Source organism: Etheostoma cragini, chromosome 8 (assembly GCF_013103735.1).
Source record: "Etheostoma cragini isolate CJK2018 chromosome 8, CSU_Ecrag_1.0, whole genome shotgun sequence".
In the NCBI taxonomy this organism is placed as follows: Eukaryota; Metazoa; Chordata; class Actinopteri; order Perciformes; family Percidae; genus Etheostoma; species Etheostoma cragini.
The window spans coordinates 4074394-4091848 of NC_048414.1; the positions used below are offsets into that span (position 1 = coordinate 4074394).

Genomic DNA, 17455 nt, shown 5'->3' on the forward strand with positions numbered 1-17455 from the left:
ATGGCTCAGGTCACGACGACAAAACACACGGATCAACCATTTGGCAACTTTTAAAAAATAGACTTTCCCTCCAGAATCTTATTGGCGTCCATTACGTAAAACTACATAAACTACAAAGTTTGCTAGACTAAAAAGAACGTTAATCTTGCGATAAAAAAAAATTGATGTCATTAAAATGGGTTTGCGTTAATGCCGTTAGTAACGCCTTAAACTGACAGCACTAAAAATTATACCGGTACTATCGTGAACTCCTTATTCTCTGTGCATATTTTTCTTTTTCTTTTTTCTTATGTGTACCTTTTTTCTTTGGTTGTTTCTTTCCTTTTATCTTTTTCTTTTGCACTAGAATTGAGCTACCATATTAATGGCCGGGTGTCAAAAATATGCAAATGCAGTGCTTAAATTACCATGTTCTGTCTCCAGCTTACTGCTTAATTAAGCAGCTCCCTGATTGTGCTAACTTATTCAGCAACACTGTTAGAAAGATTGGGGTGTGATTCACAGGTTCGTTGCCCACAGCAACCACTGTACTTGTTAGCAGCTACAGTAAATGTGCATCCTGTTGGTGTGCCCTTGAACATGGGGTGGTGATGGCGCAGTGGTTATAACACATGCCTTTGGTGCGGGAGATCTAGGTTTGATTCCCACTTTTCTACATCAACCAATGTGTCCCTGAGCAAGATGCTTAACCCCTAGTTGCTCCATAGGCCTCTGATGTCGCTTTGGATAAAAGCGTCTGCTAAACGACATGTAGCGTAACAAAGCAACTCTTGGCAACTGTTAATTGAAGGGGAAGAATATTAAAAACACATCAATATGATGCAGTCCAGGGCTAACTACTTCTGCATTAATTAACACACCATTAAATTAACATTTCTCTGAAAAGCTTTAACCAAAACTGGCCATTATAAGCTTTGTAAAGGTAGACTTTGTTGCAGATCTTGCATTACATTTTAAGTGTACCTAATCAAGTGTACCTGTGTACCTCAACAAGCTCTCATCTCTTTTTTTTTTTTCTGTGTTTTTTTTTCGGTAGGATCCGCCCTCAGCTGGCCAGGGAGAAGATAGAGGGATGTCACATCTGTACGTATGTGATGCCCGGGGAGCCTCAGGTGATCCTGGGGAAAGACAAGTCCTTCACCTACGACTACATGTTTGACATGGACTCCCAGCAGGACACCATCTACGCAGCCTGCACGGAGAAGCTGATTGAAGGCTGTTTTGAGGGCTACAACGCCACCGTCTTTGCATACGGACAGGCGAGTCTTTGTCCTCTGTGTCACAGCTGTCGTGCTGATAGTGGAGCTTTCTAGCCGGGTGAATGTACGTAGGGAAATTGGCTCTGTGCATTTGTATGTCTGAGGATAGAAAGATAAGGGGTGTTTAAGAGGTGGGGAGTGTTGGTCTTTGGGGAAAAGGAGACCAGTGGAGACTTCTGTTGGGGAATTTGAACCGTATAACCATAGTTTTGAAGGAATCTTAGATGGATAACTTTATTGTCATTACACATGTACAAGTACAAGGCAACGAAATACCGTTCTTGTTGGAGGCATTTAGTTTAGCCTAGCAAAAAGACTGGAAACAGCTAGCATGGCTGTCTGTAGATAAAGAAAACCTGCCTACGTATCATATAACGTGTTAAATAGATATACTGGTAGTCAGATTTTAACATTTAGACAGAGCCAGGATAGTTCTTACCCCTGTTTCTAGTCTTTATACTGAGAGAAACTAACTGCTGGCTTTAAAGCACTACTAGAGAACGTTTATACTTTTTTTTTTTTTTTTTTTTTTTTTTTAATTCCAAAATTGTTTCAGTGGTTTATCAACACATAACAGGGTAAACGGCACTTCTGCATTTGCTTTGCGGCTCTCTACTGGCTATAACCACACTATGCAAATTTGCCAGATCAGGTAGCAGATCGGTAGTTCCAATGAGACATAATGGGGCAATACCGCTTCCAAACTGTAGGGGGACTGGAGTGGGAAAAGTTACATAGTGTTGCTTTAAAGGTCCCATGACATGGTGTTCTTTGGATGCTTTTCTATAGACCTTAATGGTCCCTTTAAACCATATCTGAAGTCTCTTGCCCAAAAGTTAGCCTTGGTGCAGAATCACAGCCACTAGACCCAGTCCCACAATGAGCTTTCACAATGAGCTTTCTGTTTTAACAATCATTAAAAATGTATAAAAATACATATTGTTTATTACATTTGTTAATAAACCCCAAATCACAATTTTTCTCAGAGGGCTTTACAGTTTATACAACACCCTCTATCCTTAGACCATGCAATTATAAAAGGAAAGAGAGGCCCAGGAAGGGCAGCAGAGGAGGATAAACATGCAATAAGAGTACACAGAAGTAACGGTACAGTAGAGAAGTGAACCCACTAGTGGTACTTGTACTTCCAAATTTGGGAAAATGAAAATGATAGATAAATATAAAATAAAACCAAAAATTGGATTACAAACTAGTGTTAATCCTGTGACATTAATATTTTGGACAGTGGTATTTCTTGTTAATATCCAGTGGCACTTCTCTTTTGACAGAATTTTGATAATTGATTATTAAATATTGTTTTAAGCAAAAATAACTACATTTTGCAAGTGCCAACATGAAACCTTTCTTTGTGTTATATTGTAGTAAATCTTTGGTTTTTGAACTGTTGGTCAGTAAGAATTGGCAAGTTAAATATGTCACATTGGGCATGTTTCACCTTTTCAAATGTTACATAGATCAAATGATCCATTTAGAAAATAATCTGCAGACTAACGGATACCGTGCATTCTTTCTCCAGTTACTCCCCCTTCTCTTCCACTCCCCCGGCCCTACAAGTTCAGCACATGGAAATAACATGCAGGTTTGGGCCTCATAGCGCCCCCTCCTCTCCTTTACCTCCTCTTAGGTTTCCGTGGTGACGGAGCTCCTGCTGTATGGCACTCACACAATTCAAAGTGAAGTGAAGCGCGCACACACCTTTTTAGACAGTTATACATCTTTAATGTGCGTCCATATTAACCCATATCTGCCCAGTAACGGCTTCTGTCACTGCTGAAACACAGGAGAGCACAGACTGCTGTTGGTTTGGCCTGGATCAGACCTGTTTGCCTCTGTGGCTTTACGGGGACTAATCTAGATTTAGACCCACATACTCGGCTGCATCACATCAACTCTGCCCGGTTGGGTTGCAGATATAAACAGAAAGTAACGATGTATAGAGGAGACAGTACATGTTCTGCGTTCTCAAAATGACTTTGGTATTTGGTGGGAATCTTTTTAAACTGGTTTGTTCTTTTTGCAATACTAAACATAACATGCCAATTGGAAGCATGTCTATGCAGGGGTCTTGAATGTAAGCAATACATTTCAAAATTGAAGAGTGAAGGAAAGTGCGGGTTAATGTTGAATAATATCTTTACTGAGACTTGATTGGCCAGAATGAGTCGACATTCTCTTTTAAATAAAGAGACATAGTCCCCTTTTTTCTTTACAGGAAAAACTCACTCTACAACTACATGCATAGGCCCCAACTAAATGAGAGTTCATCTCAGAGGATGTCAAAAGGCATTCTGGGATCTATAGAAAGTAAAAAATCCCTTTTAAAATAGATGGAAAACAAAAGTAAAAGTAAGTCAATCAGAACTCTATATGACGAACTGTAAGGGTATAATAATACTTATTTGTATAGCAGTATTAAAAGCTGATTTACAATGTGTCCTTTACAGTGCCGAAGCATTTGTGGACATTTCTGTCCCATCATGGACTCTCATTCATGGTTAGGGCCCTTTAGTTTCAAGAGTGGAAAGTCTTAATGCTACAGCACAGAATATTTTAGACAGTTGTGTTTTTACATAACTTAGTGGCCTCAGTTTGGGGTAGACGCTCTATAAATAAGTTTTCCCCAGTTTGGTGTAGAAGAACTTGATTGGCCTGGCCCATCACACACCTTTTTGGGCTGAACTGGAACGCTGACTGTGAGCCAGACCTTATTACTCAACATCAGTGGCTAATCTCAGTAATGCTCACTAATCCCTGCAGCAAGGTTTCAAAATCTGGTGAAAAGTCTTAAACTACAAAAATGAAATATGCAATGGCAGCAGATTAATGCCCCTGGTTTTGGACAGATGTTCAGCAATCCCGTAATGTTCGTGTGTCCACATACTTTTGTAATTGTAGTGTAAGATCAAATGGGTGTCCCGAATAAAACATTAAGACAAGACAGGACAAATCTTGGAAACTTATCTCTACTTCAGCTAATCTCTACTACAAACTGCGAAAGAAGCTTGTAATAAATATAAAAAAACAATAAACAATGTATACATAAATGCATACACATTCAAGATAAAAGCATGGTTAAAAAAACGATCCTGAATTTTTCCATTAATAAACAATTGTGTTTGTTTCTTTTTATATGACATTTTTCTCCGCCCCATTCAGACGGGTTCAGGGAAGACCTACACCATGGGGACGGGCTTTGATGTTAACATCGAAGATGAGGAGCTGGGTATCATCCCCCGCGCTGTCCACCATCTCTTTAAGGGCATCGAGCAGCGCAGACAGGCCGCTCAGGAACAGGGACGCCCTGTACCTGAGTTTAAGATCAACGCCCAATTCCTTGAGGTACACGCTGCTTCTCTGCATCTCATTTTCTTACTTTACATGCTTCTTATGTTAGTTATGTTTTTGAGCATCTTAAGTGTTATTTATTTTCATCTGCTCGAGGTTTTCCATTAAAATTGCTTCGTAACATTTTTCTTGAGGGAGGACCCCCAAACCCCCTGCCAAATACGTACACCTAAGTCTTCAACAAACCTAGGCAAAACACTGACAAAATAAAACTAATAAATCTAAAAAAATAATAATCTTGCATTAGGCTTTATTGAGATGTTATGGGTCAGGCTTATATTGTTGACACTGCTTGTTTAACTAGCTTTGACGCTAGCGCTCCATCATTTAAGAAATTTCCACACTGACAATTGAACTGCAGCAGCTGTCATCGTAAGGGTTGGGAAGTGTTAAAGGGGGGGGATGGTGGTGTCTCCGTCTGGACTGAAAAAGTTAACAGGAAGGATCCGTGTAGACAGTTGTGCCGGTCCATCAGACTGTGACAGTGTTCAGATTCCCAGAGAAGACCCACAACTGAAGAAGTGAATGAACAAATAGGAATTTTCTGCACGTTGTTCCCCCTCTCTCCCCTTCCATGTCTTCTGCTGTCCTAAAGGCTGAAAATGCTTAAAAATGATCTTGAAATCTTGTCAACATGAGAGAAGATCTGCGGTGAAAAAAATCTTGATTCACTCATTTGAGTCGCCGTTTTTTTACCATGCGCTCTCATGCAGAAGCTAAACGAGCTGCGTGTTTGGCCTCTCAGGCAACAAACGGGCTTCTATCGAAGACTTTCAGATGCCAAGGATTAATCTAGTAATTTTTCCAAGATTCTAAGAGAAATAGAAAAATACAAATATACAGTATATATGAACTTTTTTTGTTGAAAGGATCTGAGTAAGTTCTGTAGAAAAAAAAGTGACTTGAGAGTGCAGAGACATGACAATATACACCTTTAAACTTATTGGTAAAGTTTGGGTCTGAATACAGCCTGAAAGTGAAACCTCCAGACATTTGCCAACTTTATTTTTTGGGAATAGATTGATGTAGAGTTAATATTCTCTTAAAAAGATGCTAGAGTAAAGCTCAGTGGACTTTGTAGTAAAGATGCAAATTAACATAACCTATCAGGTGCCTATAATGTGGACTAAATACGATTTTAGTTTAGATAATTTAGTTTATTAACAACACATAGCATGCTTTGTTATATTATCATTATTGTTGTTTAAACTATACAGTGGAACATTTCTTTCTGTATGTCCACTCACAACAGGGGTTGTAGTTCTCTATATAATCTTTGCCAAGAACAGATGGTTTTTCAACATTTCATTTCCACTGAAATCGTTGGTCTTGCTTCTTTATATTGGTCCTTATGCAATTCATGATACTATTACAAACGTTCAAAATGTTCACATATTCTGTGAGTTTTGGTGATTTAGTCCATGATTTAAACTAAAGTTGTGTGTGTGTGTGTGTGTGTGTGGGTGTGTGGTCTCTTGTAGCTTTATAATGAGGAAGTTCTGGACCTGTTTGAATCCACACGAGACACAAAGCAGAAATCTCACATTAAGATCCACGAAGACGCCACGGGAGGAATCTACACAGTGGGAGTGACCACACGGAACGTGTCCTCCGAGGCCGAGGTGTGTAACTGCCATTTGTTAATGACTAGAATTTATATTTATTCTTGGCTTCACACTCTTTAAAGTCAACCTATTTGCTACCACAAGGCCTTTACAAATAACTCATTATACTCATATTTACTTACTCATATAGTATTCATTCCTGCACTGATTTTAACTGTTATAATTGTCAGAGAGTATTTGTTGTGTTTTCCTCCAGCTGTATCAAAGTGAGTTTGACCAGTAGTAAAGCTCTTTCTCTGTCTGTTCAGATGATGCAGTGCCTGAAGCTCGGGGCTCTGTCTCGCACCACAGCCAGCACTCAGATGAATGTCCAGAGCTCTCGATCCCACGCTATCTTCACCATCCACCTGTGCCAAGTTCGAGTCTGTGCCTCCGACAATGTTAGTATAGGCTCAGCATCATTTGAAAAAAAAAGGATATATATTAAAAAATAAACATAAGTTTTAATTTTCTGTTATTTTTTTTAACGTAATTTCTCGGATGGCAAAAATCCCATTTTGCAAAGAAATTAAGATCGCACCATTATTTGAACATGCTTTCCTTGCAGTGTCCTGTGTGTCTGTGTATCTAACACTGTTTGTGTCTGTCATTGTCACTCAGCAAGAAAGTGAGACTGATAACCGAGTCTCCAATGGAAACTCTGAGATGGACGAGTACGAGACGCTGACCGCCAAGTTTCACTTTGTGGATCTGGCCGGTTCTGAGAGGCTGAAGAGAACCGGAGCGACGGGCGATCGAGCCAAAGAGGGCATCTCCATCAACTGTGGACTGGTGAGCTGCTTCTGCCTTCCCTGCATCACTTCAGTAGGATTTGTAAAGCCACTCAGAGATGCAGAGAAGCCGGAACCAATGAAATGCTAGAGTTTGCTTGCCATCTAGTGGCTGTTTTTCATAAATGTTCACCCTGCACTCAAACAATTACACAAGAAAGAAGAAAAATCCTCCACAGAGAAAGGACCTCCCCATGTCAATACTTTAGCATTAAACACATAAGTGGCATGATTTACTGAATAAAACCCTTTCACTGATCTTTACTGTTTAACATGCACAATCTTCAGTGTGGAGCTCTGTCAGTACCAAATCATTTAAAGTATTTTTTTCTCTTGAAAAAAGGACATATACTAAGTATTTTAAATAATTTGAAGGATTGTATTTGTTAATATCCCTGTCATTGCAGGGTTTACACTATTTACATAAAGTTCTGGAGTGTTTTGACATTTCCTAATGAAGAATGTCAGCAGAATTAATACATTAAGTGGTTAAGGCAGGGATGACCATGGGACTTTACAAATGGAGCAACACATTTGTTGCATTTAATGTTGTTTGTTTGGCTCTTTTACATTTAAGAATGAATCCCCTGCAAGCCTAACTGGTTAATGATGTCATGGAATAATATGCAACAGATCGAGAGCCTGTTTAGTGAACTGTTTTAGTTGAACTGTTGAGACTAAGATTTTTCCTCTCTGTTGCTGCAGCTTGCTCTGGGGAATGTAATCAGTGCTTTGGGCGACCGGAGCAAGCGGTCCTCACACGTGCCTTACAGAGACTCCAAACTCACCCGGCTTCTTCAGGATTCATTAGGAGGAAACAGGTCAGTGAAAAAACTGCTTTCCCCTTTTTCATAAACTACCATCTGTGTCATTGTGGACCCAGAGAAGTATTGTGGTTAAGGCTTTCAGAGTTCTTTTTTGAAGAAGCCAACCAAACTTTTCTTATCTTTTAAAAGAAAATAAGAATAAAACCCTACAATTTGTCATAATGATATCAATGCAAACATGAATTGCAGAAGAATGTAACAAAAGTTCAAGATCAAGTTAAAATGTTTATTAGACTGTCTCATCATAAATAAAAAAATGCGGCAATTATTTTGTGAAGCATGAAAAAACTGGGGTGGAGACAGTATTGATATACATCCATTGGTTAGGTGTAGGAAGAATATTCTGAAAGAAGTGGACATTTTAAAATTAAATGAATAAAAATTGTAACTGATACTTCCACAAAAGCTTGCAGTGTTTTATTAGAATGAAAGCATTCTGGCCACTTGTACCTACACATGAGCTAACATGCTTTAAAGTAGTTTTTCTCTGCTGGCCTTCACTCTGTTTGATTTTAAGTTAGTTTTTCTCAAATGTATCATTCATCAAACACATAGGTTTATACATTTATCAAAATGTGCATCAGTCTTTGTAAGAATAAATATCCGTCTCCTTCTTGTCTCAGCCAAACAGTGATGATCGCCTGCATCAGCCCGTCTGACCGGGACTTCATGGAGACGCTGAACACGTTAAAGTATGCCAACCGAGCCCGGAACATCAAGAACAAGGTGATGGTTAACCAGGACAAGGCTAGCCAGCAGATCAGCGCTCTGAGGACGGAGATCGCTCGACTGCAGATAGAGCTGATGGAGTACAAGACGGTGAGGAGAGAGGAGGGGTTCAAAGGGCACGGAGTGCATTGAAAGAATGAAATAAATAATCAGCAACCAGGGAAAATGTTCATGTCAAATGGAGCTATCTATCTGTTCACCCCACCCACCGCAGGGGAAACGCTTGACGGGTGAGGACGGCGTGGAGAGCTTCAGCGACATGTTCCACGAGAACTCCATGCTGCAGACAGAGAACAGCAACCTAAGAGTGAGAGTGAAGGCCATGCAAGAGACCATCGATGCCCAGAGGGCGCGCCTTACCCAGCTGATCAGTGACCAGGTCAACCAGGTCCTTGCCAGGGCAGGTAGGTTAAAACCTGGAGACTCATAAAGTCTTCTGAGTAAATGGTAAATAAGTATTCAACATTTTATTATTTACTTGGTCTCTATCTTGGTTGTGAAGTGCTTGATTCTGCTCATTGCAAATTCCCAGGGAATACAGGGTGAGGTTGTTTAGTTTGGTTAGAAATTCTCATCTAAAAACTAAAATTCTCTTCCAGGGGAAGGTGGAACTGAAGAAATTGGAAACATGATTCAGGGTTACATCAAAGAGATTGAAGACCTCAGGTAAACAAGTCTAACAAGATTATGTAAATGTTAACTGTGCCCCAATTCCATTCTACATACTTATTACACAAGGTAAAATAATAACACTTTGTCATAATCAACACTAATAGCTTGTACTCCAAACCATTGTACCTTTTTGTAGCATTAATTACTTTTTTTTAGATTTCAAATACTTATATTATGAAGCTTAATTTCCAAAATCAAGTTACAAAACTGTATTACAGGGCTTCTTTTTTGTAGCATTAATTACTAATGGGAAATAATACAAGACCTGCTGAAGGATGTTAATCAAACTGTGAATATTGAATTCCCAAGGGATTTAATATGTTTAATAACATTTTATTAGAGCTGGCTTTTCTGGCTGCTATCAGCTTTGTTTCGGTTTCAAACAGCATTGTGGGACAATATTATCCATCAACATTACATGATTTTGTGTATATTCCAACAACATTTATTGTACTTAACTGTACGTTACTTTTCCAGTTTGAATGCACTGCATACACAAAACTTGCTGAGATGTATGAAAGTAGATCACATTTCTGCAGTTTGTTTGTCTCAATGTCCTCTTTTTTACAGTTGTGTGCTCCACCTCTCAAATTACTCTTTAAATAAATGAGGACTTGTTAGCAAATATAAAAGATGTGTCAATTGGAAATAGTTCTTAAACATTAATTCATCCTACGCTTATCACCACATAAGTGGGAAAGAAGAAACATAACACATTTTGCGTCATACTTAAGTGTTTTGTTTTACTGGGGCTCAGAAATATTAATTAGAAAAAATAATTTTTCAAAAATGAAAGAAACTTGGTATATTTTCAAGCTCTCTGACTGCACTATTACAATTATATGTGTGTTCCTCCCGTTCGTGCCCCTGGATTCTCCCCATCAGAGCCAAACTCCTGGAGAGCGAAGCCGTGAACGAGCATTTGAGAAAGAATCTGACACGGGCCTCCAATCGTCAGTCGTTGTACGGAGGGTCCGCACTGCTGGCCCCCGAGAAGGAGACTTCTGACATCATCGAACTCGCCAAGAAAGACCTGGAGAAACTTAAGAAACGAGAAAAAAAGAAAAAGAAAAGGTAATAAGACTGCTGTAACCTTTCAAATTAGAATGGCACTTTGTTTGGGATTTTTACAAAGTTTAAACAATTCCAAACATTTCAAAGGCACGTCACTGCCTGCTTCACCCAGATGTCAGTTTGACTTTTGGTACATTTTAATAAGAAATACGGCAACAGTTAAATATTTTGTACATACATATTTAAATACAAGTAGACCTTCAGACATGATTGTAAACTGAGACCTTATACAGTAGCTCATAGAGGCTTAAATAATTATATGCGATTTTATTGACTTAATTTATAGACGATATAGAAACAATTAACATACACATTTAATGTTTGTTATGTAGACTGTTGTGACGGTAATCTAGTGCTGATATGCATAAGAATTTTACTGCAAAGAGTAAATCCTGATGAGAAATCTGCAACTGCATGAGAGACTGATGCGAGGCTCCAGGTGGAAAGATCAGTGCTGCTGTGGGGCACTTCAAACAGGGATTAAAGGTGGTGTTTTCAATGCAGAGCCTCCTCTGATCATTCTTCCCTCCATTCTTTCTTCCTTTGTTCATCTCTTGCTCCCTTCTCTGGTTTGACCCTTCACCCCTCCCGGAAGACTCCAGCTGCTGTTGGAGGAGAGAGAGAGGGAGGAAAGGGGGGAGGTGGTGGAAGAGGTTGATGATGCCAGGTTTGTCAGAGCTTCCACCCTCCTGTCGCCATTCCCATCCTCTGCTTCCCCTAATTCAGCATCTTATTTTTTCCCTTTTTTTTCTTCTTTTTCTTTAATTTTGGTGTCTCCCCACCTGGTGTGAGACTTGCTACCATTAAAGCACTTTCCTTCCATAAAAACTACTTTTTACCATGTCATATGTTATTGTCTCTCTTTGGATTTTCAGTGTGAACCCCTCAGCTCACTTTGTGACTCCTCGCATTGCATTCCGGCTTTCTTTTTATATTAATATTAACCCGTTTTTTAACATCAACCTGGTTAGGGAGTGCAGAAGAAAATTTGCCATTTGGCAAAATCTGCCACATTTCACAATGATTTAATAGACATGCTCCCTAAACAGATCTTTTATATTTCTACATTTTTACCAATAAAATAACTTTTTAATTCATGAAGATGAAAGAAAAGTAAGTTTTATATATTTTGCTAACATTTTTATTCCAGCAGAAATTCAGAAAAATGCATCAGGTACAGATCACTATAACTATGTATGATGTAGATACACATGCAGTTATTTTACCTTATGGCAGAGATGTGGCAGCATTGCTGTTACATGGTTACGTGATAAATACCTCTTTTCCCTTGTGTTATTTCTTTTTCATTTTAGTCAGTTTATCCAGATGACTTTGCGTGAAACACCACCTCAACATTACAAACCCTCCTTGTTGGATAAGATATTAATCCAACAGACGCTTCATGGACTTGATTCACTTTTTTTTCCATGTTATGTTTTGCTTGTGCTGGTTTTGTCCAGACTCTACTGAGATGCCCCCCTCTTTTGTTAAAACAATACGCTGTCTTTTCCACAAACAAGCTCATGAAAACACAGCAGCGTCGTCCCTGTGTATAGTTCATCATGTCATGACATAATACAGTTTCTCATAAAATATCACAATAAATGAACTCATTAACAGTACCAGCTTTATAGCTACATAGTGGTGGAGTCCATAAAAAACGTTTGTTTGCCAAAAAGACAGCGTTGCCATGCATTATGTCGTTTACAAAACAATATCTTTATTATCTGCAGATGCTTCTTGTTTACATGTGCTACAGTACTTTTGGAGGTGTACCATGTGCTCTGCTCAGTCAAACAGGATAAATGATGTCTCTGATTCTCAACCATGTCTGAATCTTTCAGTGCCAACAAGGAGGAAGTTCCTGACAACGAGCAAGAAAAGGGCACAGAGAAGGAAATGACGGAGCGAGTCCACGAGGAAGCAGAAATTGTACGATTGACCACCTCTTGTGTCATCTTTACATTCAAACGCCGTAACGACTGCCTTCAGATATTTAATCATTAGTATGTTACGTTGTAGGAGGTCCACGAAGGCAGCGACCACGAGGAAGAGGAAGAGGATGAGGAGGAAGAGGAGATGGATGTGGAGGACAGCTCAGATGATTCTGACTCGGAGTCAGATGAAAAAGGTATGAGGGGTGGAGTGTGTGGTCTCTCTCCCTCTTTCTTCTTAAGAAGCTGCTGATTCTCCACAAGGGGGAGCTGTTCAATCCCTCTCCAACCAGCAACATGTACAGTACAACTGTGATTAAAGCGGACCACTTTTGATAGTTTCACTCAAGATGCATTAAAGGGCCAGGTAAGCAACAATGACTGTTGCTGTCCCATTTACTCTCAATGTTTGGAGACATATACAATATCTTATTTTATATACAGTAGACTAAAAAATGAAGACTAAGGATACAGAATGATTGTACTTCAAGTACAACCTTTAAGTCTTCTTCTAGAGACCATACATCTCTGCTTGTGTATATTGGATGTCAGGCACCAACAACTCAGAAACACTTGTTGAGGATGAAGAGCAACATAATGCCAACGTAATAAGCAAAAGTACAGCAGTTTCATTTTGTAAACTTGAATGAAATTGTTCCGCACTGAGTTGAGCAACGAAGGGATAAAGGGCCAGTGGATGAAGCTAAATAATCAACATAATGTATTCCATAAATGTTGAGTCGAGGCTGTTTTGCCCACTGAGAATTGTTACCTGTTTTCTTGCAACAGGGCGCACTTCAAATGGTTTGCATTTAAAGGAACAGTGTGTAGGATTTAGTGATCTTTTGGCAGAAATGGAGTAAAACATTGTTTTAATCAGTGTATAATTGCATGAAACTAAGCTAAGAATCAGCTCTCCGTATATAAGGGTCCACTTCCACAGAGTATACCATGCATTGTGATGTTTCTACATTAGCCCAAAAAGGGCCAAACCAAACACTGGCTCTAGAGAGGGCCTTTTGGAGATTTTATGTTAACTGAAGGCCACCATAGGTTCTACTACATGCTTGTAAAGGCGGGGGTGAAGAAAGGAGTATTCAGTTGTTTGCAATCTGCAACCTCATTACCATATCTCATTAATCCTACACACTGCTCCTTTAATCTGCAGAAAACATCATCAACTCATGTTGATAGCGTACATTGGATAGTTGAGATAAAAGAAAAAGGTTATTTTTAAGTAACATTTCCAAAGGGACATGTACTGTAAAAGAACCAAAAACCAAACCTACTGGAGATTTGTGACTTAAACACCACTTTGGACGTGCATACGTAATGTGATTCTGTGTGTCCAACAGAGAACTTCCAGGCCGATCTGGCCAACATCACCTGCGAGATCGCCATCAAGCAGAAGCTGATCGACGAGCTGGAGAATAGCCAGCGGCGACTGCACACGCTCAAACAACAGTACGAACAGAAGCTGATGATGCTGCAGTGCAAGATCAAGGACACCCAGCTGGAGCGGGACCGTGTTCTCCAAAACATGAGTAAGACAAAGACGCCAGAATGGGGAGTCATGTATTGCTCACTGGGAAGAGAATTGTCCTAATACTTTGTACATTTATTTACTCATGCTCCGTTTGGATAAAAACATCCACCCAAATATGGGTTTGGCTTTTAATGTTGGTGCCTTTTCAACTATTAACTTATTTTAGTCTTAAAGCATACTGTATTTAAGTTTTAGCACGTCCTACTTGCATTTAGAAGAATTTATATCTTACCCTTGTGTTCAGTTTTTGTTCTTTAGTAATAAAAAAAAACACTGCAGAAAGCTGGAGACTTTGTGTACTTCAGAGAATCCTTTAAAGGAAATGCTCTCTGCCAGCAGCCAGATGGTGACAGTTTATATTTATCAGCACTAATGGATCAAAGCATTCTCTCACTAAAAGCATGGAGGAGTTTTTAGCTTGTTTAAATTTAAAAAAAGCACACAAAAGTGACTTTTTGACAACTGGAGATAAAGGTTATTGACTGAGTAACCCATTACAGAGAATATGTTTGTATCTGCAATGCATAGTGGGTGCTACATAAAAAAAACCAAACAAAAGTGATTGTGTTATCTACAATCCATTTTTTTTAAAGCTTTATTGCATTCCATCTCTATAAAAAAGATCTGATTACCATGACTTTTGTGTTGCATACTTTCAGATACAGTAGAAACTGGCACAGACGACAAGTCTCGCAAGATCAAGGCTGAATATGAGAAGAAGTTGAGCGTAATGAACAAAGAGCTTCAGAAGCTCCAGTCGGCTCAGAAGGAGCATGCCCGTCTGCTGAAGAACCAATCGCAGTACGAGAAACAGCTCAAGAAGCTTCAGATGGATGTGGCGGAAATGAAGAAGACAAAGGTGTGATTGGTTCTCCTCTTTAAGTGTGATCGTAAAAACACTACTGTAATGCTTCCGGTGAATATTTGGGGTCTCTCTTACTGCTGTTTTCTTTTGATAGTTTTTTTTTCTAGAGTTAAGTGTGTTTGGAAGGATGTGCTTCTACTGGGATTAAAATAAAAGTTGACATAATATTGATATAAACCAAGTTTGGGAAGTATCAGAAACGTGCATTGTTTTAACTTTATTGTCACATGTCTTCTGTTGTGTCTCTTAATTATCTTTCCTGTCAATTTAAAATTGACTGTCTCGATCTGTCTCGCGTCTACCTGATGGGAGCAGTTTGTATTCTGAACAGGACATGGGAAAGGGTCAACGACATAGTTTTCCTAGCCTGTTTACCTATAGTCTTCTCAAAAGAGCATTTAGAGGGAAGCTTCCCCACCAACGTCACTTCCATTGCTGTCTGTGTATTTGTAAGAATGAACCTGGTTGATTATGAAAACTTTCACATCAGAACATTGACTTACTTTCACTAAACTTGTGTGAACATAATATACATTTTTCGTCTTTTTCGATTCGATTGTTCCAGGTTCGTCTCATGAAGCAGATGAAGGAGCAGCAGGAGAAGAACAGGATGAACGAGTCACGCAGAAACCGAGAAATTGCTTCGTTAAAGAAAGACCAGCGCAAACAAGAGGTTTACCCTCTACATCCTTTTTTCCTTTAGTTGGCTGTAATCACAACTTAATTTAAATTTAGTCCTGAGTTTCAGTACTATTATTTAACTCTTAATACTCTATTTGTGTTGTAGCACCAGCTAAAGTTACTGGAGGCTCAGAAAAGGCAGCAGGAGCTTATTCTGAGGAGAAAGACGGAGGAGGTGAGTAGCAGCAGACCTGGGTTGGATTGTATTTTTGCATAGTGTCTGCAGAAATTCTTGCTGATACATTATAGATGCAGAAATGCGTGCGGTAGGCTTTTAGTCTTCACCTGTCATGTTTCTGTTTGCCATGCATGTGTCAGGTGACAGCTTTGCGGAGGCAGGCCAGGCCTACCTCAGGTAAGGTCATCAGGAAAGTCAACGTCCCAGAATCAGTCCAGGACTCCACCCACAGACCTCCATCTGGACGCTTGTACTCCTCCGGCAACGCTGCTCCCAATGGCACTCGGTGAGTCTGTGTATGTGCACGTCAATGTTTCCAGTGATGCTACTAAAAATAGATGCTTTTATCAAACCAAATCGGGCGGGTTTTATCCTCGCAACATTGGAAAACTGTACACGGAAGTGTTCCTAAATAAGACACCTGCACCATCATAAATCACCCTGGAATGTAAAATCCTCTAAACATGTACCATTAATCTCCCTTTGCACGTTTTGACATTATTATGTTGGGTTCTAATAAATAATTCTGCATCAGGAATCTGCATTTGAAACATATTTATGAATTATGTACATCTTCCCTGAATGTTAAATGTGTTAAATCCATCACTGACTGACGCTGTGTGTGCAGGTATACCTACAGGCGCACAGTCGGTATTTACTCCACCAGAATCGCACGTAATAAATGGCAGTCTCTGGAGCGGCGGATCACTGACGTCATCATGCAAAGGATGACCATCTCCAACATGGAGGCCGACATGAACCGCCTCCTCAAGGTAAAGCTACAGCAGTGGGTTGTTCTACTGTTATATGTCCTAATCTGTCGATTACAGGACTAAAGATAATGACCAGTTTGACCAGCAGGAAATATATCTATAAAGGCAGGCAAAGGAAATGGGTAATATGCCTGCCCTCGTTAACATCAATACTGTCAAGTGCCCTCAAGCAAGGCACTTAACTGTCAACCTGCTCTGGTGCAGCTTCTCATTTCTTGAAAACATGCACTTGGACCGTGTGTGGTGTAATGGGAAAATTACATAGACAAGGATTTTCTTTCAGTAACTGTTCATTTATTAAGTATGCCTTTACGAACATGTGCCTCCTAAATATATCTACTAAAGTAAGACCTTCAGTGTTAGAGACAGCTAAAAATGTTCTGACTCTGCAATTCTCCATTGTAAGCAAATGACAACTCCAAGCAGGCGCCTCCAGAGATATGCAAGGGTCAGCTTGCCCGAACTGTAGGTTAAAACCCAAACCAATCTACAGAAGAGATCAATCTCTCTGACTTCTAAGATTGAATGACAGCTACAGTCATTTATTGACGCACTAGACAGATGTACAGGGACAGCTCTGGCTCCTAGAAGTCTGAAGAATAAGATGAAGTGTGTTGTTTAAGACAGAAACTTCCACAACAGTTGCAATATATGTGTGACTCTACTGCATATATGAAATTAGCATCACCAGCAAAAGGACATACAAAGTGTAAAACATAATCCTAAACACAAATGTTTACTTTTCATACAGTTTTACACAAAGTCACAACACATAATAGGCAGGTATAGGGTATTCTGCTGTTTCCATGTGATTACTGTTAAGCCTGGACAGTCTAATACCCAAATGTTAGAAGTATACACTTACTTTCAGTTTCAGTTGCTGGTAAAGTCCTACTAAATTTTCTGCTGAATCAAATTGAGATACTAAAAATAATTGAGAAGTGTCTGGCAGATATCTGTGAGACGGCTAACATGTTAATGCTATTTAGTCAGTGAGAACTGAGGGGCTGTTCTTAGGATTTACATAATTTTCCCCAAAACAAACCTGACTTCAGAAGAGGCTTTAACTACTGCTACATCATCTTGTTTTTGCACTATGAAAAAAAAGAACTTTTGCTTGTTTCCTCCCCTGTATTTCTGCAACATTAACCATGTT

At 39.4% G+C, this 17455-nt stretch overlaps 1 protein-coding gene across 7 annotated transcripts in view; it reads left to right on the forward strand.

The window, feature by feature from the left end:
• kif21a (kinesin family member 21A) overlaps positions 1 to 17455 on the forward strand; it is a 65299-nt gene that overhangs the window by 36613 nt on the left and 11231 nt on the right. For 5 of the 7 annotated variants that reach the window (XM_034879486.1, XM_034879485.1, XM_034879487.1 and 2 more), the window contains 19 exons: positions 1037 to 1259; positions 4437 to 4619; positions 6107 to 6247; positions 6499 to 6630; positions 6851 to 7021; positions 7726 to 7841; positions 8471 to 8666; positions 8791 to 8980; positions 9176 to 9242; positions 10134 to 10322; positions 10918 to 10989; positions 12167 to 12254; positions 12345 to 12453; positions 13612 to 13800; positions 14462 to 14661; positions 15233 to 15340; positions 15455 to 15523; positions 15667 to 15812; positions 16155 to 16299. In XM_034879486.1, the coding sequence (XP_034735377.1) occupies positions 1037 to 1259; positions 4437 to 4619; positions 6107 to 6247; positions 6499 to 6630; positions 6851 to 7021; positions 7726 to 7841; positions 8471 to 8666; positions 8791 to 8980; positions 9176 to 9242; positions 10134 to 10322; positions 10918 to 10989; positions 12167 to 12254; positions 12345 to 12453; positions 13612 to 13800; positions 14462 to 14661; positions 15233 to 15340; positions 15455 to 15523; positions 15667 to 15812; positions 16155 to 16299 (2734 nt within the window). The remainder of the gene's footprint in view (positions 1 to 1036; positions 1260 to 4436; positions 4620 to 6106; positions 6248 to 6498; positions 6631 to 6850; positions 7022 to 7725; positions 7842 to 8470; positions 8667 to 8790; positions 8981 to 9175; positions 9243 to 10133; positions 10323 to 10917; positions 10990 to 12166; positions 12255 to 12344; positions 12454 to 13611; positions 13801 to 14461; positions 14662 to 15232; positions 15341 to 15454; positions 15524 to 15666; positions 15813 to 16154; positions 16300 to 17455) is intronic. The other 2 variants (XM_034879488.1, XM_034879491.1) reach the window with 1 other exon arrangement.